This window comes from Phoca vitulina, unplaced genomic scaffold (genome assembly GCF_004348235.1).
Source record: "Phoca vitulina isolate PV1807 unplaced genomic scaffold, GSC_HSeal_1.0 scaffold48, whole genome shotgun sequence".
Classification (NCBI taxonomy): Eukaryota; Metazoa; Chordata; class Mammalia; order Carnivora; family Phocidae; genus Phoca; species Phoca vitulina.
The window spans coordinates 11,636,956-11,661,715 of record NW_022589751.1 but is presented as its reverse complement, the minus strand read 5'-3'; the positions used below and the strand labels follow the sequence as shown (position 1 = coordinate 11,661,715).

The 24,760-nt window shown below is 48.5% G+C and overlaps 2 protein-coding genes across 3 annotated transcripts in view; one reads left to right on the top strand and one right to left on the bottom strand.

The window, feature by feature from the left end:
- Window positions 1–913, top strand: part of GOT1 (glutamic-oxaloacetic transaminase 1) — a 30,360-nt gene extending 29,447 nt beyond the window's left edge. Inside the window, exon 9 of the mRNA XM_032432423.1 lies at window positions 344–913. Within this exon, the coding sequence (XP_032288314.1) occupies window positions 344–483 (140 nt within the window). The 3' untranslated portion in view covers window positions 484–913. The remainder of the gene's footprint in view (window positions 1–343) is intronic.
- Window positions 914–2,679: 1,766 nt separating this feature from the next.
- The window catches only part of CNNM1 (cyclin and CBS domain divalent metal cation transport mediator 1), a 59,480-nt gene continuing 37,399 nt past the window's right edge, over window positions 2,680–24,760 (bottom strand). For both annotated transcript variants that reach the window (XM_032432361.1, XM_032432362.1), the window contains 5 exons: window positions 18,087–18,250; window positions 8,028–8,211; window positions 7,781–7,930; window positions 6,079–6,180; window positions 2,680–5,088 (listed from right to left, as the gene is read on the bottom strand). In XM_032432361.1, the coding sequence (XP_032288252.1) occupies window positions 5,009–5,088; window positions 6,079–6,180; window positions 7,781–7,930; window positions 8,028–8,211; window positions 18,087–18,250 (680 nt within the window). In that variant the 3' untranslated portion in view covers window positions 2,680–5,008. The remainder of the gene's footprint in view (window positions 5,089–6,078; window positions 6,181–7,780; window positions 7,931–8,027; window positions 8,212–18,086; window positions 18,251–24,760) is intronic.

Sequence of the window (24,760 nt, the reverse complement as noted above, 5' to 3'; positions counted from 1 at the left end):
AAGCACTTCAAACCAGTTTTTCATATCAGTGGAATGTTCTTAAGTCTGAGGCTTGTTTTAAAAGGGTGTCCTGGTGAAGGTAACATGCAAGCTTCCGTTGGGAGGTAGTCCCACATTAAAATTTCCCATTGGGAGGAGCCATATTAAACTTTCTGGGGATTAGAAATAAGAATCAATGGAGCATACTTCCCTATGTTTTTGAATTGAATAAAAATAGCTTCTTTTATTTTGCTTTTCTGTGTTGGGGGAAAGAAGGAAAACGGCAATTGTCATGGAATCTCTGAACCCCCATTGCTGAGAGGATGCTTACTACTCTCATCCTATTTCTTTTGGTTTTCAACAGCCAAGCAGGTTGAATATCTGGTCAACGAAAAGCACATCTATCTGCTGCCAAGTGGTCGGATCAACATGTGTGGCTTAACCACGAAAAATCTAGATTATGTGGCCACCTCCATCCATGAAGCAGTCATCAAAATTCAGTGAAGAAACACCACCCAAACCAGCACCACCAAAGCGGCCCTCTGTCCTGCGTGTTCCCTGCCTGCGCCAGCCTCGCTGTGTGTGCAACGGATAGAGACTCCGGAGGACTGGAATCTGCTCTGGTGAGGTGGCTTCCATTTAAGGCGGCCCCACACAAGGACAGCATCCCTTGTGAAGAAATGGGGGCCTGGGATCAGCGCCCCTTGGGAGGCCGGAGCAAATTAAGGTTTTTATTTAAGAAGAATAAAAAGGTACTTTGATCATGAGACATAGTTATCTTGCTCCCTCACTGGAAGCCAGAATGTTGCCTCTGTCGCTCCTGGGCTTCTGTGTTGCTTGACTCTGCACAAAATCTTGCCCCAAAGATCAAGTTGTCTGAAGAGCCAACTGTGATTGTGAGTGTTGGCTGTATCATTAAAGCTTGTCATCTCTACCCAGAGTGTCAATTTCCTGCTCAGTCTGCATGGTTGTGTCCCTAGCCCCAAGCTTTAGCTGTCTGGGGCAAGCAAGGTAAGAGGGAGATTTACAGCTCACACACACACTCACACATACACTCACACACACACACACACACACCTGAAACGGAAGTTTAACACAACAGTATTTACCCTTGCTGTGAGCAGTGTGTCCGATAGTTTCTGTCCTATTGGGTTCTGTTTCACTAAAGAAATGAAAGTTGATTGAGACCCATGGAATTGATTTTGTGATCCACTAATGGGTTGTAAGCCACAGTTTAAAATGAATGCTCTAGAGGGATTTGCTAGTTGATAAGAAAAAACTAAGAGGTGACAGTATCTCCAAGGGGGCAAGAGAAGTCTGAGACAGTAAAATGGTGTGTGGCCCTCCAAAGTGCAGATCTACTCCACAAAGCCTCAGTTCTTAGTATTTCATTTCTCTTGTTAGGGAGAATTTAATTTTTCTCTTGGGGGAAGACACGAGTGAAAAAAATGGTTAAAAACACTTCTTTAAACCAAAATGTCCCTACCAAAGTTCTAAAATATTTTTTTGTGTTAAAAAAAAAAAAGCCCCAATCAAGGGGAATTGGGCCCTCCTTCTATCCTGACATATAGGCTGGTGTTCCCCTCCATGTTCTAGTCCCCTCCATGCTCACGTGAAAAAGCGTTTTGTGTTTGGTTTGGGGAGAGCTGGGCTTTGGGAGTTCCACAGATTTCTTTACCGTAGTCGAACTTCAGGGCCTCTCACGCAGGTGCACACTGCGAATTTCAGAGGCAGGACTGTCCCCTCAGGAGGAGGGGCACTCCCACCTCCAGACTCTTGCCACTTCCTTGCTGTGTAACCTTGAGCAAGCCACTTAATGACTCAGAGCCCGTTTCGTAAACTAAACTTCGCAGGGTGGTTTTGAGACAGAAACGAGCAAATGTATCCTAGCACAGTGCTTGGCACAGAAAGCCTTCACCCAAACAGCTGCTACTGTCATTTATGATTATTGCTAGTAAGGGTAGCCGACTCTGGAGGCTCCTGGGAGGAATCTGTAGTTGTCCATAGGCCACTCATTGACCTTGACCTTGGTGGGGGTTTGAGAAACCCCTAGTAAGTGTCAAATTCCAACCTTCCTTCCACAAAGACGTTAGATGCCCAAACACACCTCCTCACCTCTCTGGCTGTTGCCTCCCATTGGCTTACCATTGACCAATATGCCTGGCCCACCTCCCCTGTGACTCTTCCCAGCTCCCACTGGAGCTGTGCCACTTCGGTTCCTCTCCAAAGGGTCTGTGGAAGCGAGGCAGTGCGCCCAGCACATTGTCTCAAGGGCTGGCCCCCCAAGACCTTGAACTTGGAAGGCACCCAGCCCCGTGCCTCGCCCATCACGTGGGTTGAACAAATGCCAGCCCTTCTCATTACCAACTTCGTACTTCTTGTTCTCATTCACACTCTGGCTTCTCATTTGGGTTTGACTTTTCATTGCTGGCATTCGCTGTAGCAAAACCGTACCCATCTGGTGCCCAGAGTAGAGTGCCCGGGCTTTCCTGTAACCTTAACTGCAGCCTCACACCTGGCCTTGAGAGCCTCCGTCTTAAGCAGGTGGGCCTCAGCTGAGACAATTCCGCGTGCCCCACCCAGCCTTCATCTCCCATGTGAAACCACTTTAGAACTGAGCTCTTCCAGGGGCAAGAAAAACATTCCAGGAAAAGCATTTTCATTTTATTTAAAAAATTATTTACAATTTATTAAGCCTTCATAAATGCTTTATTTTAAAATCTTTTTTTTTTTAACCTGAAGAAAATCTCGGGGAACGGAGCAGGGAATAGGGAGGGGAGTGGTGACAGGCTCCTTTGGGATTTTGCAAAGGGATGGATGTAACGCAACAGCAGTGGCCTGAGCCCTGTGGCCTGAGGGATAATGAAAGGAGGACTAGCCAGGCAGGCCCCATTGGGCCAGTGGCCAGCCGGGCAAGAAGACTGCATGATGACAGATCTTGCTTGAAACTCACTGTTGGCTGGTTTGGGTCTCAGGTGCCCAGCACGGAGGGCTGACACTTGGCCTCTTCCTATGAGGCAGAAGTAGGTGTTGGGGATGGGTGGCAGCTGTGGGCTTCTCTAGGGGTCATGCACTGCTGAGCCTCAGGCAGAGCCAGGCAAGGGGGAGGAAGTCAATCATCCATTGCTGGAAAGGGCATCTCCAGCTGGAAAGTCTTTCCTTCCATGTGCCGCGGCCCTCCCATCTGCAACACCTGCTCTGGTTTGGTGGGGAAGAGGGGACAAAGTTACGTGGGGGTATGGTAACACACCCTGGGGTATGCCAAGGATTTCTGAAGCCCTTCACTTCCTGGCGGGTGTCAGCTTTCCCCATCGGTATGATAGAAGACCGCCTGTCTCTCAAAGTCTGTCTCGAACTGCCCCCTAGTCACTTCACTCTGCATTGCAGAAACTTTGGGCTGAAAGTTCCACTAGCTACAATAGTGGTTTTTAACCCTTTGTGAGTCTGAGACCTTTGAGAATATTATGAAAGCTTTAGCCCTCTGGACAACACACATAAGAACACATACACTAAACTCTGACAGTATGAGGGGTTTCACAGACCCTCTGAAGTCCAATAATGGACCCACCTGGGGTGACTGACCCCCAAATTAAGAACCCCTGAGTTAAAGGTTCCTTTGGGCTAGCATTTTCTTTTGAGATGCAAATGACCCAGAGGAATTATCAGTCTCCCCCTCTCCCCTTGTGATTATTGATTGAATGGGTGTGGGGGTGTGAGATTAATGGTTTTGGGGGAAAGCAAGGTAAGCCTGGATAGTATATCCCAGTGAAAGGTTTTGGGAATGGTTTGGAGATTGAGCAGACAGAATGGGATCACTGGATCCCTGATAGAGGGAACTCAAGAGATGGGAGACAGAAAGGGAGACAGGTGTCCCAAAGACAACCTTCACTTACTCCCACATTTTCCTGAAGGTTGGTCGGCTATGTGGTTAGTGATCTGAATTTTATTCTCGAAGCAGGTATGGAGTCATTCTGCCATCTGGTGGCCATACTTGGAATTGCATCTGCTCCAACATCCAGGTGAAAAAAGATCTAGGAAGTTCATGGAATAAAGTACACTTAGCTGACCTGCTGGGGAGGAGGAGTAAGGGGAGGGGTGGTGTGGAGGGAACAGATGAAAAAGAAGAGCGATTCTTCAATGTTCCTGTGTAATGGACACTGAAGTCCCACGAGGGCTTGCATCCTTCTTGGCTGACCTGGGCACTCTTTGGTTTGTCATGGCTAAACTTGCTTTAACAGCTTAGAATTTTTCTACGTAAGTTTTTGTTTGTTTGCTTGCTTTGATTTCAACCTAAAACCTGAAGTTCCATCTCTGGCTCCCAATTGGGTCTCTGCTCTCTGCTCCTCCTCTTCCAGAGCAGATTTATTGTTGGATCGAGAACTGTTGATTGGGAGCCAAAAAGATGTGTCCCTGGGAAAAAACGGTGACTTGAGGTTCCATCTCACGGTCTTTCCATTCCAGCCGAGACACACTTCCCTGGCTGCTAGAACCCTTACCTAACAGGAAACCGGTCACCGACAGTTTTCTGTTCTGTACCATCCCATGCCAACGCAGCTGGGTCCCACCGCCTTCAAGTCCTGGAGGAAGTCTCAGTGAATCTCCCGCACTAACCTTGACACCCGCCACCCCACGGCCTCCGCGCCTGTCCGCCAGAGGCGCCTTCTGAGCTGAGCGAAGCATGAAATATGGCATCAGGGGATCCCAAAGAACAAAAGGGGGGTCAGGTGTCCCAAAGTGGCATTGTCAGCTTGGGTCATTTCTTCTCCAGTCCCAGATTGTACCGTGGAGAAGACCATTTCTAGCATGTTCCATTGGAGGCACCTCCATCCGTAATGGCCACAGCAAGGCTCTGAGTCAAACTGGAGGCAACAAGGGGAAATCTGCCAAACTGACAGTGAGGGTTGAGGAGGTGGTAAGGAAAGCAGAATGCTCTGTCACCTGTGGGAGGCCTCGGGAGACGCAGAAGATGGGAGGATGGGTTCTCCCTCAACGCTGAATCTCACATACCCAGCAAGCACTGTCTGCCCCGTCATGTGATCAGAGGCATTAAATTGGAGTTCTCCTCAGAGGCTCTCTCTCCATCGGGTGACCTCTTCTGTTTTCGACCACCTGGAAAACAATTGGTAAGGGTCAATCTCTGGCCGGGAAAAAGCAGAAATGCAGACAAAGCCCTTGACAGTTTGGCAGGAAGTAATCTGCATGGAATCCTGGTGCAAGTATTGGCATATGTACATCTGGAAGGATTAGGGCAACACCTTCTACCTGAGACGACATCTCCAGAAAGCCAGGCTGGTGTCGGTGGAATGGAGATCTGCCTCCCCGCCCCCCCAGAGGATTGAGTAAAGCCCATGTAATGCCTCAGGATCATCTCTCCATCCCCTGAAGGCCCTGGCCCAACTCATGGGCAGACGCCTGAGAGAGGATTGGTCTCCCAGGCTTTGATGTTCCATGAGCCAGGGTTTTGGTGGGTATAGCTGGGAGCCATTCCCACAGATCTACATTCCGTAGATTGGAAACAATCCTCCTTCTGCAATGGGGCAGGTGGGGTAATCACATAATTGTCCTCAAGGATGGAGGGGCAGTCTGTCCCCAGCTCTATTGTTTTCAAGAAGGAGTATTTTTCACCTTGTTCTTCCTGCTATCAACTTCCTTCCATGAAGGATATTGCTTTCCTTTCTACTGATGTCTCCTGGACACAAATTCTTTCTTTAAAGGACCAGATAGTAAATCTTAGAGGTTTTGCAGGCCATCTGGCCCCTGTTGCAACTGCTCAACACTGCCATTATGGCCAAAGATAACAAATGGGTCTACCAACCAGTAAGTCTTTATTTACAAGGACAGGCAGGAGAGGGAGGTCAGGATTTGGCCATGACCATGGCTTGCAGACTCCTGTCCTAGACAACCACCAACTGAATGGGACACATCCCCAAACTATCAAGGGCACAGTACCAGCCCAAGCCCTGTTATGGGTTTTCACAGGTGTATCTCATCAGGTTCCCATAAGGAGTCACTGGTTCCTCCTCCAGGAGTGACGTCCTAACATGCCTTTTCTAGCAACCAGGTGGTGGGAGGCTTTCATCTGGGTGAAGAGTTACTCACTCAAGGTTCTCAGCAGCTTCTTGCCCAAGGTTTCCTCAAAGTCGCTGCTGCAGGGGCTGGTCTCTGTGTCCAGGTTGATATTACAACATTCACTATCTGATGCTGAGAAAAAGGAGAGAAGAAAGAACTCAAGTCTTGCCAACACCCAGGGATCTAGGAAGGGTGATTCTGGTTGATGCTCCTCAGCAGGTGGCAGCTCAAAACCAGAGGCAAGGCCATGGTGGCCGTAACAGGGAGGGATGCCCAGGTCTCTGTGAGCTCTCGTTAATTAGCAAGGGACATTTTAGTGCCACAAAAGGAACAAAGAGATCAGGAGTGAGACTCCAACTATCCAAACATTATTTGGCAGGAGAGAGATGAAGAGGACAAGATGTTCTCTGTTCAGTATCTTTGCCAGACCAAAAGCACATTTGAGTACCCAGGAGGTGGGGATATTTCCTTCCAATACTTGCTCAGACCTGGGAAATCACAGGACTCAATAACAATTAAGCACACGTCTGTATCTTCTCCCACCGAACCCAGTGGGGATTCAGACAGGCACAGAATCTCAAAGCCGGGAAGAGGCCCAGGCCCTTAATGCCCGTGAGGTAAGAACCTGACCTGGGAGGCAGAGTGGGGTTGTGGACACTTCTGGGGGTGCCTGCTTCCAATGCAGTATATAGACCACACAAGCCCCTTCTCTGGAACTCAGGGTCCTCACGCAAGGTCCCCTGTGTCACACAAGGACGATGGACTAGCTGAACTCCAAAGACTATCTTCTCCATTCTTATTCCTTTGATACAATTTCTTGCTACATGCTTTAGCTACTAAATTCAGTGTGTGAGGGAGAAAAAGAACATCTGTTCTATGTTCCTGGAATGGTGACTATGTATGTCCCAGATACTCTGAGTAAGCCACAAGTTCAAATATGCTGTCTTACCGACCACAGAAATGGATGAGCACTTGCTGGGTCATTGCTCTGGACTTGAGGGGTCTCAGACTATGGACTGCAGCGGGTCTAGGAGGCCAGCTGGGGTAACTGCTGCCTTGTGGGGGGTTGGGGGGAGCAGAGGCATGGCTGAAGGCTTGGAGAAGTAGATCTCAGTGAGGCAAGTACAGGAGGATCTCAGGACTGGTGGGACACTGGGAGCTCAGAGCAATACCACTGCCAAGATGGAAGTGTTGCAAGTCTCAGAGGGAGGTGATATGATCTCAGAGCTCAGGACAAGTCCTACAGATCACGTCCGGCCCAAAGGAAGGGAAGAGCCCTGCCAGTAAGAGTGACGGCTGACTTCAGTTTCCTCATCTGTAAGGTAGGTCTCATGAGAACCACTTACTATGCCCAGAGCATGGTACCAAGCACTGTGAGGTGCCCTCTGTATTTGCTATCTCATTTATGCGCAAAGCTACTTGATGACCTAGCCACCGAGATTTACATCTCTTAACATAAGGAAGAAACTTACCTATTAAGGTCAGGAAACAGAAAATTGCAAGGATCTGAATCCACGTGGAAACCTGCTCCTGACCCTGCCTGACACATTGTCTTCCTGGGAGAATGGAGTGATGCGCCTGATGAGGGGCTGGTGCTCTCTACGTGGGAGTTCCCCTTCCCTCGCTCGCTGTGTGAGGAGGTGGGAAATAGCACACGGGGGCTGGAGCCCCTCACCCGGTTCTCCCCGGGCCATCCCAGCAACTGATGGCGAGGCCTGACCTCCTCCCTGACCTGCTGTGGTGGGAACGGCTGCAGAAGACAGCAAGAGCTGCTGTGTGCTCTGCTCCTCGAGGCCCCTCACGTCCTCCTGGGCGAAGGCCATCTCCTCCATCCTCAGGTCCACGACCTCGCCAGCGCTTCTCAGCCCATCTGAGTGGCTGCCTGTGGAGGACAGCAAGTGTGTGACCAGTCTGCTCTGGAGAAGACCTGAGACTCCAGCTGGCTCGGGATGGGAGCCCAGCCCACCTGCCCGACTTACATGGCAGGCTGTTCCTGTTGCTCAGGAGGGTGATGGCACGGTCATCCTTGGGGGTCTGGGGGGTACCGCGGGTCATAGGGGCTTTGGTGGAGTCTCCGTCAGCGAAGGCCTCCATGTCAGGGGACTGGGGTGAGCTGTCCATGTGGCAGGCGGTGAGTGCATTCTGGTACTGCTGCCGTGTGATCTAGAAGAAAGAGGCACGGGGGGAGGAAGCTCAAGAGGAGCGGGGCAGAGCCCTCTCTGGATGTGGTCCACTTCTCCGAGCTCGGAAGCAGCTCTACTGGGGTGCGTTGGAACCCCTGACCTCTGTGGTCTAGGATCCATGAACTGGGTCCTTTCCCAAGCTGTACCAGCCTAGCAGTTGAGAGACACTGCGTCACCACTCTCTTTTTTATTGGCTCTGGGCTCCTCAGTGCACCTGGAGGAGCCATACCTTCTCCTGAGACTCGGGAGAGGATGGAGGGTACCTTCAGTTAGCAGGGTGGTTGCCCACTGCAAAGTTTTAAACGCATGCTGATACTATTGCCAAGGGCACTCTTCCCAAGGGTCAGTTGGCGGGGACTATGGGGAGGGAACTTCTGCTGTTCCAGGTCCTCCCATCAGGAAGCTGGAGGCTGAGGCCCGAGAGCACGCAAGCATTTCTGATTTGGACTTGGGCCACGGCCGGATGTGGGCTCATGCTCCTATGTGGGAAAAGTGCACAGCAGAGGTCTCCCAGTTGTCTCCTCAGATCATGGGAGTCTTTCTCGTGATTTTCCTGATGTGTCAAGCTGCACCTACAAGTAAAAGCATCTAGAGAGTCAGGCTTAGCCAGGCCAGAAGGGAGCTTCCAGAATTCCAGGCAGGAAAAGTATGGATCAAATGTCTTTTCTGGAATATGGAAAGGTTTATCGGTCATCCCTGTTCTCTGGGTGTACGTCTGCCTGATATCCTTGTTTCCAGTAAAAATGGGCTGGTTTTTGCACCACCCAATATAGAAACATGATACTGTTAATCAGTGAAAGGCCCTGGGTGAAAAATGAAAATGGCACACAGCGCTACATCCTTCCCACGTACCACGGTCCCTTCAGTGTTTTCCTCCCGTCTTCGTTGCATTTAGCTAGACAACTGGCAAAACTACAAACTGCTCATAGTCCTCTTTCCTTTAGGGGCAGGATTGGTATTACCTGTGGGAACAGGAAGGGTGTGTGGCTGGAAACAGGAGAGGGCATGGTTAAGATTTCCACGTTGGAACAGAGGTGGCTTGAAGCTGGCTTGGTATCTGGCAAGGGCTCTTCCGACTCTGGCCCCTCGTCAACTGCCCACTCCTCAGCACCTGTTCTCCAGGCCCTCCTTTCCCTGGTGGCTGGGATGTGCCCCACGCCTGGCCTCCCTGGGGGCTGTGGGTGATGGTCAAACCCAAGGCTGGAGTCAAGCCTAGACTGCTCCATCCTCACATGCTCTGGGTTGACTCTGCATGCGGATCAAGCAAACTCTAAGCACAACTAATCTAAACACAAAACACCAATTAAGAATGCGTGTCTTTTTGCGATTCTTATGGGACAGACACATGCAGAGATCCTAACCTTCTAGCCATACTGTCGTCCATTAGAGGGGATACAGTTCTCTTGATAGTTTAAAACCGTGATTCTCAAACTTCAGCATCAGAATCACCTGGAGGGCTTGTTAAAACAAGATTGCTGGGCCCCACTCTCCAAGTTTCTAATTCACTAGGTCTGGGGTGGTGCCTGAGAGTTTGCATTTCTAACAAGTTCCCAGGTGATGCTGATGCGGCTGGTTTGGAGACCACACTCTGAGAACCACTGACTTAAGACCTAGTTAAAATCAGACACAGTCCTGCTCAGGTTTTTCTTCTTTCCCCCTTTAAAGGAGTCAAATGGATAAAGCGACAAAGCGTTAATTGGCGTTGATATTTTTCAGGTCAAAATGATATGCTCTGTGTTTTATGGCATGCAACGATGGGGGCCTCCACTTAGCATCTGTCTGAAGTCTTCAATAGAGTCAATGTGACTGTGGACTTTTGCAGCGCCCTCTGTTGGGAAGTGAGAGAAGTCAGGTTCTGAAATTTCCCCAGGAGATGTCAACTCTGGAGCCTACCCTCAGTCTTAAACCTTATCGTGAATCAATCACAGAGAACATCAGGCATGTATTAGAGATTTCACCACCAACTGTCTGTGATGCAGCCCACGCTGATGGTTCAGGGACTTTCACGGCTTCAGAGAAAGGATCAAAGTGACATGCTAATTATTCATGCCTTCTGGGACAGTGCTTCTCAACCTTGGCAGCACATGAGAATCACTTGGGAAGCTTTAAAATATCCTGATACTCAGACAACACCCTTAAGCAATTATACCCAAATCTCTGAGAGTGGGGCACAGACATCAGGATCCTTTAAAGCTCCCCAGGTGATCCCAGTGCACACCACGGTTGAGAACCACAGCTCTGGACTCTTGGAAATGTCCCCTGTAATCAATTACTATCTTGGCTCCCCTTGATAATGGCCTTCACTGATGTTCAGCTTTCCTACTGGACCCCCAGCTTGCGTCGAGGGCTGAAATAAGAAACTTCCATATGAAGAACAGAAACTCTGGCAAAACTACAGATGAAGCCAATATGTATTACTTTTTTTTCTGATGCCTTCCATAGTCCTATAGAAATCCGTTTGATAAACCCTTCCCCAGAAATTACTGCCAGGAAAAAGGTCCTTTCTCTAGGTAAATGATGTACTTCCTTACACCGGATGAGAATCCAAATATCCCACTATGTTTGCGCTCTTTGCTTTTATAACCAGGAAGCTCACAGATAAACTATTTACTGACAGTAACAAATTCATGCCTGATAGCTTTTTCACCAAACTGGTTTGCCATTTCTTCTTCTTATTTAAAACATCACTGGGAAAAAAGAAGAAGAAGAATGTAGCAGGAGGGGAAGAATGAAGGGGGGGAAATCGGAGGGGGAGAAGAACCATGAGAGACGATGGACTCTGAAAAACCAACTGAGGGTTCTAGAGGGGAGGGGGGTGCGAGGATGGGTTAGCCTGGTGATGGGTATTGAGGAGGGCACGTTCTGCATGGAGCACTGGGTGTTATGCACAAACAATGAATCATGGAACACTATATCTAAAACTAATGATGTAATGTATGGGGATTAACATAACAATAAAAAAATAAAAAAATAAAGAAAAAAAAATCAAACATCACTGGGTTAATTTTGGGGGGAAATCATATACAATGCTGGAAGTGCTATAAATATCCTAAAGAGACAGGACTGATATTAGGTGTTCAGAATTAGTGTTACTCATAAGAGCTTGCTTTTGCAGGATATAGATATGGAAGATATGGGGTCGGGATATGAGGACGGAACCTTCCATCCATAGAGCGTATTATGGCTTATAGAGCACTGGGATGTGTTATCTCCTTTGCTGCTCATAGCGACTATGTGGGGTAGGCATGAGAGCTCTTGGGATCCCCACTGTACAGATAAGAAAACGAGGTCCCAAAATGTCCAGGGATTGTCTGAAGTTTGACAGCAAGCTTTCAGAATCCTAGCCAGTGCACGGTCTCCCACGCTGTGCAATTTGCCTGGGAAAATGCTGTTCAGTCTTTGGAGCCAGGGAGATGGAAGGGGACATGAGATGGTGGAATTCTAAGTTCCCAGAGCGGGAGAGTCCAGAGTCTGATAATGGTGCCCCTGCAACCTGGATATTTGGGGTTAAAGGCCTTTTACTCTTGCTCCCCAGGGGCAACCATCTCAGCCTGGGCTCTGCGCTCTGGGAATGGATGTCCCTCGGCTGCCCTGGGCCTGCTTTCACAACCCTTTAGGGCAGGTGCCCCAATAACTACTTTGTAGGCTTGGGGTCTACAGGCATCTGATGAGTGACAAGAAGCCGGCACACGGCCTGGACCAGTGTCACCATCAAACCCAATTCTCTACCGTGCCCATAGCCTTCTTCTAGGTGAAGCCTGCTTTGGAGTCTCGCGGGTCCTCCTGGCTTAAAGAACAGAAAATTTTCCTAAATGACACCTGATAAGCTCAACAAAGCATATTACTCTTTTTGAGTTAGCCAGTTAGTTTAGATTTGGCTTCTAGTTTAGTCCCAGTTTTGCCACTTTCAAGCTGGGCAACCTTGGCCAAATCATTAACCTCTCTGAGCCCGTAACAGAGGCCCAGAGATAATGAGATAACACCAGTGAACCTGACGTCCAGCTGTTAGAAATGACAGTTTAAAACACGTCCACACCCATCTCTCACAAGTTAACTTTATAATGGGCATACACTTCAAAGAAAGGGGTCAAACCTACCATCTCATTATGTCTAAACTGTGGACGGCATGGCATGAGGTGAGGTGGGGGCAGGGGCAATGGTCCCTCTGACCCCGGAGTAGGAGTGGAGGGGCTGCCAAAGCAGGATGAGGTCTCAGGAAAGTAAATTCTTAACTAAGAAAATAAAGCAAAAGACAAAGTAGGGGAAAGAAGGAGATTCCAAGCGGGGACAATGAGAAGAGGAAGATGGAGAGAGGAGAGCCGGTGAGTGAGGGAAGATAGGAGGGAGGGGGGTGTACTCTGGTTTGAAATGGATTTGGGGGCTCAGGGCTCCAATCAGCTGGTACATTAGCTGTGGTCCCCAACCCAGAAGCCTCTGGGGAGTGTTGCAAAGTGCTGTATTTAGTTTATTTTTGGAAAGGTTCTGTCCAGGCTGCATGCACAGTGAGCCGTACCATTCTCTCTTTGTTCTTAAGAAAAAGTGAGATCATCCTCCAGTAAGCTGGAATCAAGGATCCAGGAACTCTAACCCTCTTTAAGCATGGTTCTGGAGTAAGAAATGAGCTGGGAATAAAGTATTGTTTCTGGTCTTGCTTCCTTACAAGGTCCCGAGTTCTCTGTCTGGGATGCATCACACAGATAACCACCAGTCAATGGTGCTAGAGGGAAGATACAGACGACCACAGCCAGGACCCGTATCAGCGCAGAAGCGTGGCTCTGGGCATGGCGGTGGGGGGGGGGGGGGCCCGGGGGGGCGGGGGGGGGGTGTGGGGGGGGGGGGGGGGGGGGTGTGTGGGGGCAGGACCCACACAGGCGGCAGATGGTTGTGTAAAAGGAAAGGCACCGCCCACTGGCTACCTTCTCTTTCGGTCTCACAGCCTTGCTGTCACAATGCTTCCTCTTTTTAAATTAAAAAAAGAAAAAAATCATAAACTACTGCCCTGACCACATGTCACCTTCACAGAAATTGTTGACAAGGCACCACTCTAGAAAAGGTGTTCAGGAAACAACCTCTCCCCAGCTGCATTTCTAGATTCAAGCATTCCTTTTTTTTTTCCCCTTCAGTTCTTCTTCTTCTTAAGTTTTTATTTTGCTTCAAGCATGACCTTTTGTCACTTTGCTCCCCCTGTTCAACCGCCTGAGAACTCGTTCCTCTGTGGCACAGTACTGTCCAACAGAAATAGAACGGGAGTCACACGGGTCATTGAAAATTCTCTCATAGTCACATTAAAAAAGTAAAAACAAATAAGTGAAATTAATGTTAATAATGTTTCATTTAACCCAACATATCCAAAAAAAAAATTCACTTCAACATGCAGTCAACATAAAATTATGAACGGGGACTTGTACATTCTTTTTGTATTATGTCCTTGGAATCCAGCAGTATTTTACAGGTATGGCACATCAGTCTGGACGAGCCACGTTTTGTGTGCTCGTGGATGTGGCTGCTGGCTCCCGGGTTGGATAGCAAAGGTCCAGCAGATCAACCTGAACCTCTCTGCCCAGTTTTGATAATGTGGCCTTGCGTGGCCAGTGGTGCTCCCACAGCCCCCAGAGAACCACGGGGCCAGCTCAGCTGCTTCTTCACTGTCCCTTGAATGCACTCTGTCTACTTGCCTTCCACATGCCTTTTGTCAGTGTCCCTCCTCTTTCCTAATTCTTAAACATCTAGTACGTTCTCCAGCAATATCGTGCTTCAAATAAGTGCCACACGAATTTGTAATCAATTAGATACTACCCTGCATGGGTCACTATAGCTTAACCTATGTTTCTTCTCCCTGACTAGATTTTAATCTCATAAGGCAGAGGATATGTTTTATATTTCTTTAGAGAGACCATGGTGTCTAGAACCATTATTAATGTTCGATAAATACGTACCGACTGGTTCACTGAGGGAATCAAACCACTGCTCAAAAGGCAATGTGTTTTTATTCTCTCTTTACTACTGTAGAAACAACCATTTCTTAGCAATAGCTTGAATCAAATTGTCTTCTCTTACACATGGCCAGTTAAGAACTCAAGCTGCCACTAAATTACAAAGGAAATGGAGATCTGTTTATCTTGAAACTAACCAGAAGTAAGTGTGCCCTTCTGGACATTCTGACTTCGAAGCCAATGTATTCAGAAGTTAACCTTCAACCAGGGTGCTGTCTCTCCTATCTTTAGGATGTTCATCCCCCAAAACACCATCCTGCAATTTAGGGATTCTGCCACCAGATGGTGATGGGGCATCTTGGTCACGGTTACACAATCCAGACTGTAAGACATCTGCCAAATAGCCTAAGTTTAATAATGATATTTACAAAATACAATTTTAAAAAATTCGTAAGGATGCTTTGGTACCTTCATTCATAATGCACTAACTATGATTAATCACAGCTTTAATAGTTCTCCCAGATAATCATTAGATACACCCTTCTATCTAATTTTGTAGCTTATCTTGAAGTCAAATTACTCCTGGACTTAATAAATGTTCTGGAACCTCAGTCTGCTGGACATGAAAAACCCTTGCAAAATCTTCCTGCAGCCCATCACAGGGGCTTGGGCTGTGAGACCAGCCTTCTTGCACAGTTTTCTCTTTAGCTTCCTCAAAAGCTCACCCTCTGTTAAAAAGCGGGGGGGGGGGGGGGGGGGGGGCAGGCGGGCGAGGGGAATAAAACGGCAGCCTAAACAATGGCCCTAACAAGTCTGTTACATCAGCAGAAAGAAATTTTTAACTTTAGTCTAAGGCATCATCTTAACTTATATAAAAAAACAAAACAAAAGAGAAAACCAGCACCAAAACAAAACACACACTTGCATTCAAACAGCTTGAACTTCCAAAGTTCCCTCTATAGAACTGTTACAACTGAAGTTTTTAAGAGATGGGGGCCATGATTTGAAGGAGGCTTCTGAATAATACTTTGACTGGTTTCTAGCCTTCCCTCAACTTCTTTTGACATTTAGTCTTCTCAATGTCAAAATGTCAAGGTGGGAAAAAGGACCATGTTCTGTGCTGCTCAGTTGCCCCAGGTCACAGCATGGTCCTCTTGCCTGACCGAGACGATGACACCTGCACCTGAGGACTGACCTCGGGTTTGGGGTTTTTAACCCGTCCGCCGTCTCACGCCAGGCAAGACACTTCCCTTTAATGCTCCTCATTAGCTGTGAATGTCCCCTTTCCTTATGTTCTAGGCCTGGATGTCTATGAGCTCACCTGTAAGTTTTAAGAAGATCCTTACAAACTTAATGCTAGGTGTTCATCTTAACACACTCCTCTTTGAGGAGCTGCCCCCTCCATCCCCTGAAAGTGCTCTCCAATCTATGTACACCTAGAGATGTTCCAGAAAACTCTGGGCTCATCACAGTTGCTCATTAAACAGGACGCCTCAAAATCTCATTCACTTTCCTCCCCAGACCAGCAAGCCAAATCCTCATATTGATTTCCTAAACGTGTTATATAAACAATGTGAGGGACTGAACATTTGTGTCCCCCCCCATTCATATGCTGAAATCCTAACCCCCCACGTGCTGATAGGTGGAGGTGGGGCCTTTGGAAGTAGTTAGGTCATGAGGGTGGAGCCCTCGTGGATGGAATTAGTGTCCTGCTAAGAAGAGAGCTTGCTTCCTGTCTGTCTCTTCCCACCACGTGGGCATACAAGAAGACAGTTATTTGCAAACTAGAACATGGGCTCTCACCAGACACTGGATCTGCTGGTTCCTGGGACTTGGACTTCCAGCCTCCAGAACTGTGAGAAGGAAGTGTTTGTTGAGGTCACCCAGTCTATGACAATTTGCTATGGCAGCCCGAACTAAGACAAATGATAAGACCTGAGAAGCAAACTTAACAAAAATTCCCAGTGCACTTGCAGTGAATTCAGGGGGCTCCCGCCGGCCTAAAGATGACACAGGACACGGCTGCTGAGCCTCCACTGTCATTTCGCGTCAGCCTCGGTCTTTGCGCACCGTGTGCAGGCACTCAGATCCGTGAGCCACCAAGCTCTCTCCTGCCTCCGTGGTTTCTCTCCTGAGTTCTCCCCACCGCCCCTTTCAGGTCCCAGCCAAAATGTCCTTTTCTCAGCCCGCTCTGATAACCATTTCTAAAGCAAGCAGCCCCCTTGCCAACTCTGCCCAATCCCTGTTTATCCCACGACCCTGTTTGTTTCCTTCATGGCCTTTATCACTACCTGAAATTAGGTTCTTTACGCTGTGGTTACTGGTTTATCCTCTCTGTCCCCCTCCTAGCACAGAAGCTCTAGAAAGGCAGGAGCTTAGGGTCTTGTTCACCACAGTCCCTTGCCAAAGCCTAGACAAGCACAGAGTAAGCATGCGGTCAGTATGGTTGAGCCACTTACTCATACTGTGACTTTCAAGTTCTTTTCCCACAAACCATGTGACGAGCACTACAAACCAGTAAGAGCTGGCATAATAGTTTCTCTGCTCACATTTTTCCTACCTCCACTTCTGAGGAAGGCCTGTAGTGAGAGGGCCTCAGGGCTGAACGCAGGGAGGGGAATCACGGGTTTCAGTTTTCTGAGGCTTTACCTTCATTGTCATACAGGATTTGTTAAGTGTCTCCGGTCATATAGAACCATGAGTATTGTTGGGTTAGTTCCCAAAGTCACTTCTCCTTGGGGCTCCTTCAGCTCTGATTTCCCATAACTCTCCCTAAAGCCCAGGGATTTGAGGGTTTGGACTCTGAAGACAGAGAGACCCAACTCTGAAGTTTGGCTCCACCAGCCCTGGACTCCTCAAGCTCCAAAGTCTTCATCTCTAAAATGGGAATGACAGTAGGACCTACCGCACAGGGTGGTGGTAAGACTAAGTGGATCATTCAGACAAAGGAGCCATAAAGCACATGCACAGTTATCCCACAAACAGTTATCCCACCCCACCCTCCAGGCTCAGCGCCTGCCTCTGGTAACTTTCCATCCTTACAGTTTCAGCTCAGGGTGTCTGCAAGGTTCTGGAACACAGAAAACCAGCCAGCGCACACTGCTCTCAAATTATCGGAGCTTGTGTTCTGGACAGGAGAGGACCTCTTCCCACCTTTGTGATTAACACATCTCTCATAATCCAGCCTGCGATTTACCAAGTGAACTCATCGGGTGTTTAGTTGGACTTGGAGAAATGGGGCTCACTCCTGATCTCTGGCCCAAGCATGTAACGGTTTGCAGAATGCTAGCAAACAAAACAAAATAAAGCCTATCAAAGCAAGAGAAAGGAGGAAATTCTAGGTTTCTGTGCAATCCCAGTCTCAATGAGGAGTATGAAGAAACAGCTCCCCCACCCTTTAACTACAGGGCGATGAGCATCGCTGCTTCTCCCACCTGTGCAGTGACGCTCCCCTGAGCCCCACACAGCCCAGTGACGGCCAAGGGCAGGACGGTTACATGAAGGGTTAACAGTTAACATACATGCCAAATTGCATTTTAGACCTGGAACAGTAAGATGTAAATATATACCATCATACGTAAAATCATAGTGTGGTTTCTTCTAGACACTTGGTTTATGAATCACCTGCAAATTTATCTTGAAAAAAAAAACCAAAGCAACCTGGTGCCAATGGCAGGGGATCCAAAGGAAACAGTTCTGCTGCCAACTTGTCTCAGGCAAGCGAATTCCCTATTGCTCTATGCCTCTGTTTCCCCACACGAGAAATGGGGATCAGGAGATCTTAAGGGCCCTTATAAAGCCAGGGAACAATGACCAGCCAGCGTTCTCTCCGAGGGCACTGGGATGCGCATCCTGTGCCGCTGCCCCCTGGGGCTGGCTGGCTGGCGAGCGATGGCCCTCCCGGGGGGCGGGGGCGGATTACCTTCACGAACTGCACATCGCTGAGGATGTGCACTGAGTAGTCAGGAGTGTAGAGGTTGTTGCTGCCGCCGCACAGCTGGGTGCTGCTCCCCCCAAAGTCGCTGCGCTCGCGGTTTGGAGACTCGGAGCGGTTCAACCCGCTGCAGCGAGAAGGGGACCGGTTTACTGCAGATGGTGGGGGAGAGGGAGAAAAGGCAAGGAGAGGCAGGTGGGGAGAAAGGGGGGGGGGCGGAAAGGGAGAGACGAGGGGGGGGGAGGGGGGGGGGGGGGGGGGGGGGAGATGGGAGGGGGAGAGAGAGAGGTGTTTACTGAGGGCCGGCAGGAGTTCTGGGCAATGCTAACACTGGGTGGTAGACGCGGGCCCGCACCCTTCCCGTCAGAGGCTCAGGGCTCCCCTCTGCTCAGGCTCCTCTAGCTCCCCACAACCTCCACCAGCGAGGAGCTGGGCAGCGGTGGACCACAGCCTTTCTCAGCTCTGGTCTTTGGGCTAATGCAGGAGATGAGGACCGTGCTGTGAGTGTGGGTTCAGCTGCTCCAGAGCGAGAGATCCTCTACCAGGATCTAAACTCCACTCACAAGCCTTAGGTTTGACAGCACATACGACCAATCCTTGCCGTGGTGAGGTACGTTAGCGGGGATGCCTCAGGTCTGCCCTAACACTGGCAGGACCCTGGACAAGCAGAGGCCCACAAACTATATGGGTACCTATTTGAGTCACATTAATAAACTGTTAAAATATGTTCTATCCTTGTCCTTGACAATTATACCATCATAACCTGGAAGGCAAGGTCCAGCTCCTTAGAATTTCTGCTAAAATGGAAAACATAAAACAGGGCTGTATGGGGACAAACAGCCCCTGCCCTAGGGGCTTCCCAGTCCCATTCCCCCAGGGCTGTTCAGGGGAGGCACTCCAGGATTCCCCTATCTGAAGTGTGGTCCAGAAGGCAGAACACAGGCTCTGGCCCTGTGAGTTCCTCGCCCCACAGAAAGGGCTAGGACTGAGGAGGGCCAAAGTGGGGTCCTCTAAAGTCTGGGTCTAGGGCAAGACTCCATCTAGGCCTAAGTGGGGGCGGGGGGATACTGGAATAACCCACAGGCATCCTAAATGTTCAGAGTCAGGGTTGGTTGGTTTGTTCTCCCATTTTCAAGAACTGCTTCTAGGGAAAGTTCAGTTAAGACCATGTCACTTGGTTTCAAAACGGATTATGCGAACCACCTTCTTGGATCAAGAGAAGAAAGGTTCTTCAGGTGACCCTCCCGTAATCTCAACCACAGAATAAACCTGAGGGAGAGAATGCCACTCCGCATTGCTTTCCCCACAGGGCAAGGGGCTGTGCAGCCAGCCGCTGGTAACACAGACTTCGTTCAGGGGCTCGGATGCAGGGTCTGGCTCCTCAGAGCTTCTGCTCCTTGTACTTCCAGGGGAGAACCTCGGGAATTCAGTCCTGTCTCCTGAGATAATGGTGCCACCAGTCAAGATAATTGATTAGCATCTATCTGGAGCGAGTCCTTGAGGGTTCATGGTCTGTTTAGCTGCAAGCTGTTACCGTTGTCTGGCAAACCAGGGAGTGAAAAGGGTAAAATAACAACAGGCTGCATCATTTTTCTCATTAAAACCATAACAATCGCTGCCTTGATAGGATTATAGAATTAGGGATTCTATTCCAGTGTCCCCTTCTCAGGAAGTGCCCCTCACATATACTCCATCACTTACTGCCGGAAACCTGGGGGGCGCCCCCGACTCCTGCCGCTCCCCCAGCCCCACACCAGGCCCTCTCACCTCCACTTCCAACATAAGCCGGTCGGCCTCTATCTCTGTCCCCACTCAAGTCCCAATTACCAGGACCCTTAAACTCCTTGCTTTGTCCCTGAAAGCCCCCCATGACCTGACTCCTGCTTCCCTGTCTGGTCTCATCTTGGGGACTCTCTTCCCCTCCCCTACTTGCTCAGCTGCCCTCAATCATACAAGTGTGCCCCCACTACCTCAGAAGATGCCATTTCTCCTGCCCACCTTCCCCCTGCCTTGGGTCTCAGTCATCAGGTCTCAGCTGAAAGCCACCTTCTCTGAAGACTTTGGCTGTCCTGAGATTTCCCTGTTTTTTTCTATCACTGTCCCTTGTTCATTCCTTCAAAGTACTTTTCACAAGTTTTAATTCATTACGTGTTTGCACTTGTGACGTCTACTCAATTCAATGCTAAATTTCATGAGGGCAGAGATCTTGTCTTTTCTGGTCATTGTGGTCCACTAAGTACGTATAGCATTGTGCCTGGCCTAGAGCAGGTGCTCAATAAAAATGTATAGAGTGAATGAATCAACACCTAAGGGTCCCTTAAAGAGTTTTAATGTAGAATCTAAATTTTGTTTAAAAAAAGATTTCAGAGCTCTCAAATCATCCTGGGTTGAAAAGCCTTTCCTTTGCAGCTTACAATCATCCTGGGGAAGCTGACTACTCCAAGAAGCTAGGGGCGGATAGAAGGACACTCCAACACGGCAGCTGGACAGAGTCAGAGAGTGTGCAATGAGAATTGAGGCACCAGGGGGCCTCAGGCTTTGGCTCAGTAACTTGAGGAGGAGGCCACAGGGAACACCGGGACTTTGTTTACCTAAAGCATGTGAAACTGGGGATCCTGGCGTCAGGTCTCTAGGGCCCTACTTATCCACTGGGTGATGGGAGGGCCAGACCCTCTTCCAGTGACCACGGACTAAGGCCAGTGATGGTGCCATGGAGAACAAGAGTGAAGCACCCAGGTGATCGTAAATGGCAGCAGCACTGGGCAGAAGAGCATGCATTTCATTTCTGGTTCTGGTCCCTTGAAAACAAGCTGATGCGTTCTGGCTTGGCTAGACCCTTTGTGGTCTTCTGGGGTGGTGGCTGCAAAGTTAAGTCAATGGCGCTTCCTCAGGGTAACTGCTGTGGAAAAGGGGGCAGGCAGTCCTGCAGGAGGGTGACTTCTTTGTTGTGTGAGTGGAGTCTGGAACGCCGTATCCTGACCTGGTGGGTCTTGTCCGCAACTTAGTTTGGAACCAGTGGAGAGAGTATGAGCAGGGCCTGAGAAATAACCATCTCTCCCCGACAGCCCTCCACTTTGCCTGGTGGGACACGTGCTGCGCATACCCCACCTGTGCTCTTCCACCTCGTCATCCCTTATATCACAACTCCAGGCGCGTTCCAGGAGGATGGCAGGGAGACAGGCCTCTCTTATCTACTAGACCACTTCCATCCATAGAAGGCTCTGCCTGAATCACTTCCACACTCTGTGGGAAACAGAGGCCACAAACACCTCCCTGTTCCGCCCAGAGCTCTGGTCCTCGCTGGTACCCGGCACAAGCATGCCATTCTGCTGTCACTCCCAGGACCACACATCAAATGCAAGCGACATCACTGTTGTGCGAGGAGGAGAAGCATATTGTGTTTCGTTTTTTAAAAGTAAGAACAAGGTTATTGAAGGTTTATTCAAAATTCCAAAGGATTCCCAACACCGAAAGATACAACTGTCTTATAAAGGTCAGGCCTATAAAAGCAATTTTTAAAAGGAAAAAAAAAAACCACAAACCCTCACTTCACAACAAAGAAAGTCCCAGCTCATCTGAGTGTTGTGCAAGATCAATGTTTTCACGTCCCAGAGCCTGACATTCCTCAATAGGTAAGATGCTGATGACTCGGCATTTTGGTAATTGTGCACATACACTCAGAGGTTTCTGAGCAAGGGAAATGGAAATGCTTTTAATAAAAAAAGAGAAGAAATCAGTAACAGACGAGTGTCCCAGCAGCATGGCAAACTAGTTCAAGTTGTATAATTCCCCTTGGCATTTCCTAAGAGCAGAGGCCCAGGCTGGGGGAGTGAAGTGAAGAGGAAAATGCTAAACTATAGTCAAAGAGGTCTTAGAGGGGACAGATCAAACGGGTATCAAACTGACCACAGAATCCCTCACCAGGAGGTAAGCCAAGCAGCTGACAAATAAATCCCTTGTCCACTCTTGCTTACATCATACCCTCAAGCTGGCCCTGGAGACTGGTGGGAAGCAGGGTTTTCTGCTCTAGACTCCCAAGTGCTGTGGAAAAGTGTGACAGACCACATTCCTGCAGCCTCTGCATGGTCAGGCTGCAAGGGACATCTGTCCTAGACAGCAAGTTGGAGTTACTGAGGTTGGGTGGAGAAGACCCTGGGGCAAAATTGGGTGTGGGCTCGGAAAGGATTTTACACTCTAACTGGGGCTGAATGAAATCTCCTCTGCACCGATAGGCGGGGCCCCATGAACCTATTACACAGCTCTGGGATGCTTGCCTCACTCATGACCTGTACCTAGAGCAGAACCCATGATACAGAAGAATGCCCCGCTTCCTGTTTCAGTCTGGGGATTTGAAGGGAAAGTAGGGTTCAATGGCTGCCTGCATCTATCTTTTGGAGCATCAGTGAGGGACAAGCGGGAACAGCCCTCTCCGGTCATGGTCACTGTGCCATGGGCCATCTGTGTTCTCCAAACTGGATGGGGGAGCTTAATTACATAGGTCTATAGGAGTACAAACTAGGATTATTAAAATTCATCATTCTGGGGTAATATTCATCAGACAACCAAATGCCAAAAGCTCTCTGTCAAAGCTACAATGTGAACTCTGCAAATCAGCCCAAGTTAGGAGCCCAGATGAACTCGCTCACATTACATGGAGCTTTAATGGTTCCCAAATGTTTATGACACAAAAGCCAACCCAAAGGAATACTGCCACTTACCACATTTCACAAAGTAAAAGGATTATTTTTAGAGACTCCCTGTATATTCTGGGAGGAAACGGTCCCTATCGATCTCAAAGCACATTACAGATGTCAATTGAACACTGAAAAAACATCACTGCTCCTGACCTCTCTCCTGCTCCGTGCTTTTGTGGATTTGGAAGGATTGTCATGGGGAACCTGAAATCATCTCCACTGGGAAAAGATAAAAGGAATGAATCTGGAGAGAGGGAATGATAACTGCAGTGGAGCTGTGTAATCTCAGTGGGTTGATCAGAAGTCTACTTTTTAAATGAAAGCACCTGCAAAGTTGGCTAATTACATCATGCTCTGGAAGCAATGCACAAAACCACTCCATTCTCCTTATTTCAAACTAAAGCTCAAATAGAAGGAAACTGCATATGGATAATGGTGGCAATATTTGGTGCCGGGACCACTGGCCTCAATCCACTGTGAGCACCATAATTCATTAGCATGACCGCTTTCAAAATGCTAATAAGTCACAGTCCTCTAGGGCAGAACCCATGATACAGAAGAATGCCCTGCTTCCTGTTTCAGTCTGGGGATTTGAAGGGAAAGTAGGGTTCAGTGGCTGCCTGCACCTATCTTTTGGAGCATCAGTGAGGGACAAGGGGGAACAGCCCTCTCCGGTCATGGTCACTGTGCCATGGGCCATCTGTGTTCTCCAAACTGGATGGGGGGCATCACAAAATGCCCATGTTCAAAGGGGTAGCCAAGTCCAGGACAATAGAAGCAGGACCTAAGAGACTCAGATTCCATACATCACCCAGTGCTCATTAAGACAAGCGCACTCCTTAATCCCCATCACCTATTTTACCCATCTCCCCATCCCCTCCCCTCTGGGAACCATCAGCCTGAGTCTGTTTCTTGGTTTGTCTCTCTTTTTCCTTTGCTCATTTGTTTTGTTTCTAAAATGCCACAGGTCACTATATTGTACGCCTGAAACTAATATAACACTGTATGTAAACTACACTGGAATTTAAAACAACGAAAGAATTTTGCAAATGTATACAATATATATGTATCAAATTATCACATACATCTTAAATTTACACAATGTTATATGCCAATTATGTCTCAATGAAACTGGAAACTTTTTTTTAATTTTGAGTACAGTGTTAAGCTGGTTTCAAGTGTACAACTTAGTGATTTGACAAGTCTATACATTATGTTGTGCTCACCACAAGTGTAGCTCCCGTCTGTCCCATTACATCGCTATCCCAGTATCACTGACTATTCCTTATGATCTGCTTTTTATTCCTGTGACTTATTCATTTCAAGCGGAAACTTTTTGTTAAAAATAAAAAAGAATTGGAAAAATTAAAAAAAAAAATAAATGTAACATTGAAAAAAGGGAGAGAGGTTTGGATTCCAGTTCTCGTCCTTCTCCCTTCTCACTACACCGGTGATACTGATAGATGGCTCGATGTTTTCAGAGCTGTTTCCTTACCTATTGTTTTCCAATGATAATTTCTTCCCATCTCTGAGGTGGTTGTGGGGATCACATAAAATGACTGGGTTCTTTTTAAACTTAAAGGCCCTATTAATTTCCAGGATTTCTTTTTCCTCTGTGTAAGATGGGGGCAAGAGGTAATATACGCAAATAATTGTATTTGGATCATAAATCAAGTATGGGGCTGGACAAAAGGAGACCAGATGAAAGGAGGTGGGGAGGAGAGAGTCAAAGGCCCTTTCTTTTTTCCTGCTGTGTTCCTCACTGCTCCAGAGGTAAAGCAAGGGTGGGAAGAAGCTGGCCTTGCTCTCAGTTTTGTGGCTCACCTCTTTTCCTGCTGGGTTGAACAGCCAGTCACGGAAAACAAGGGGAAGGTGGAAAGAGCTCTCAGGAGCAGATGCCTCCCACCAGGGTTGGATCAGAAGTTGCAGCACCTCCAGGTCGGCCGGGCGGGGGGGGGGGGGGGGGGG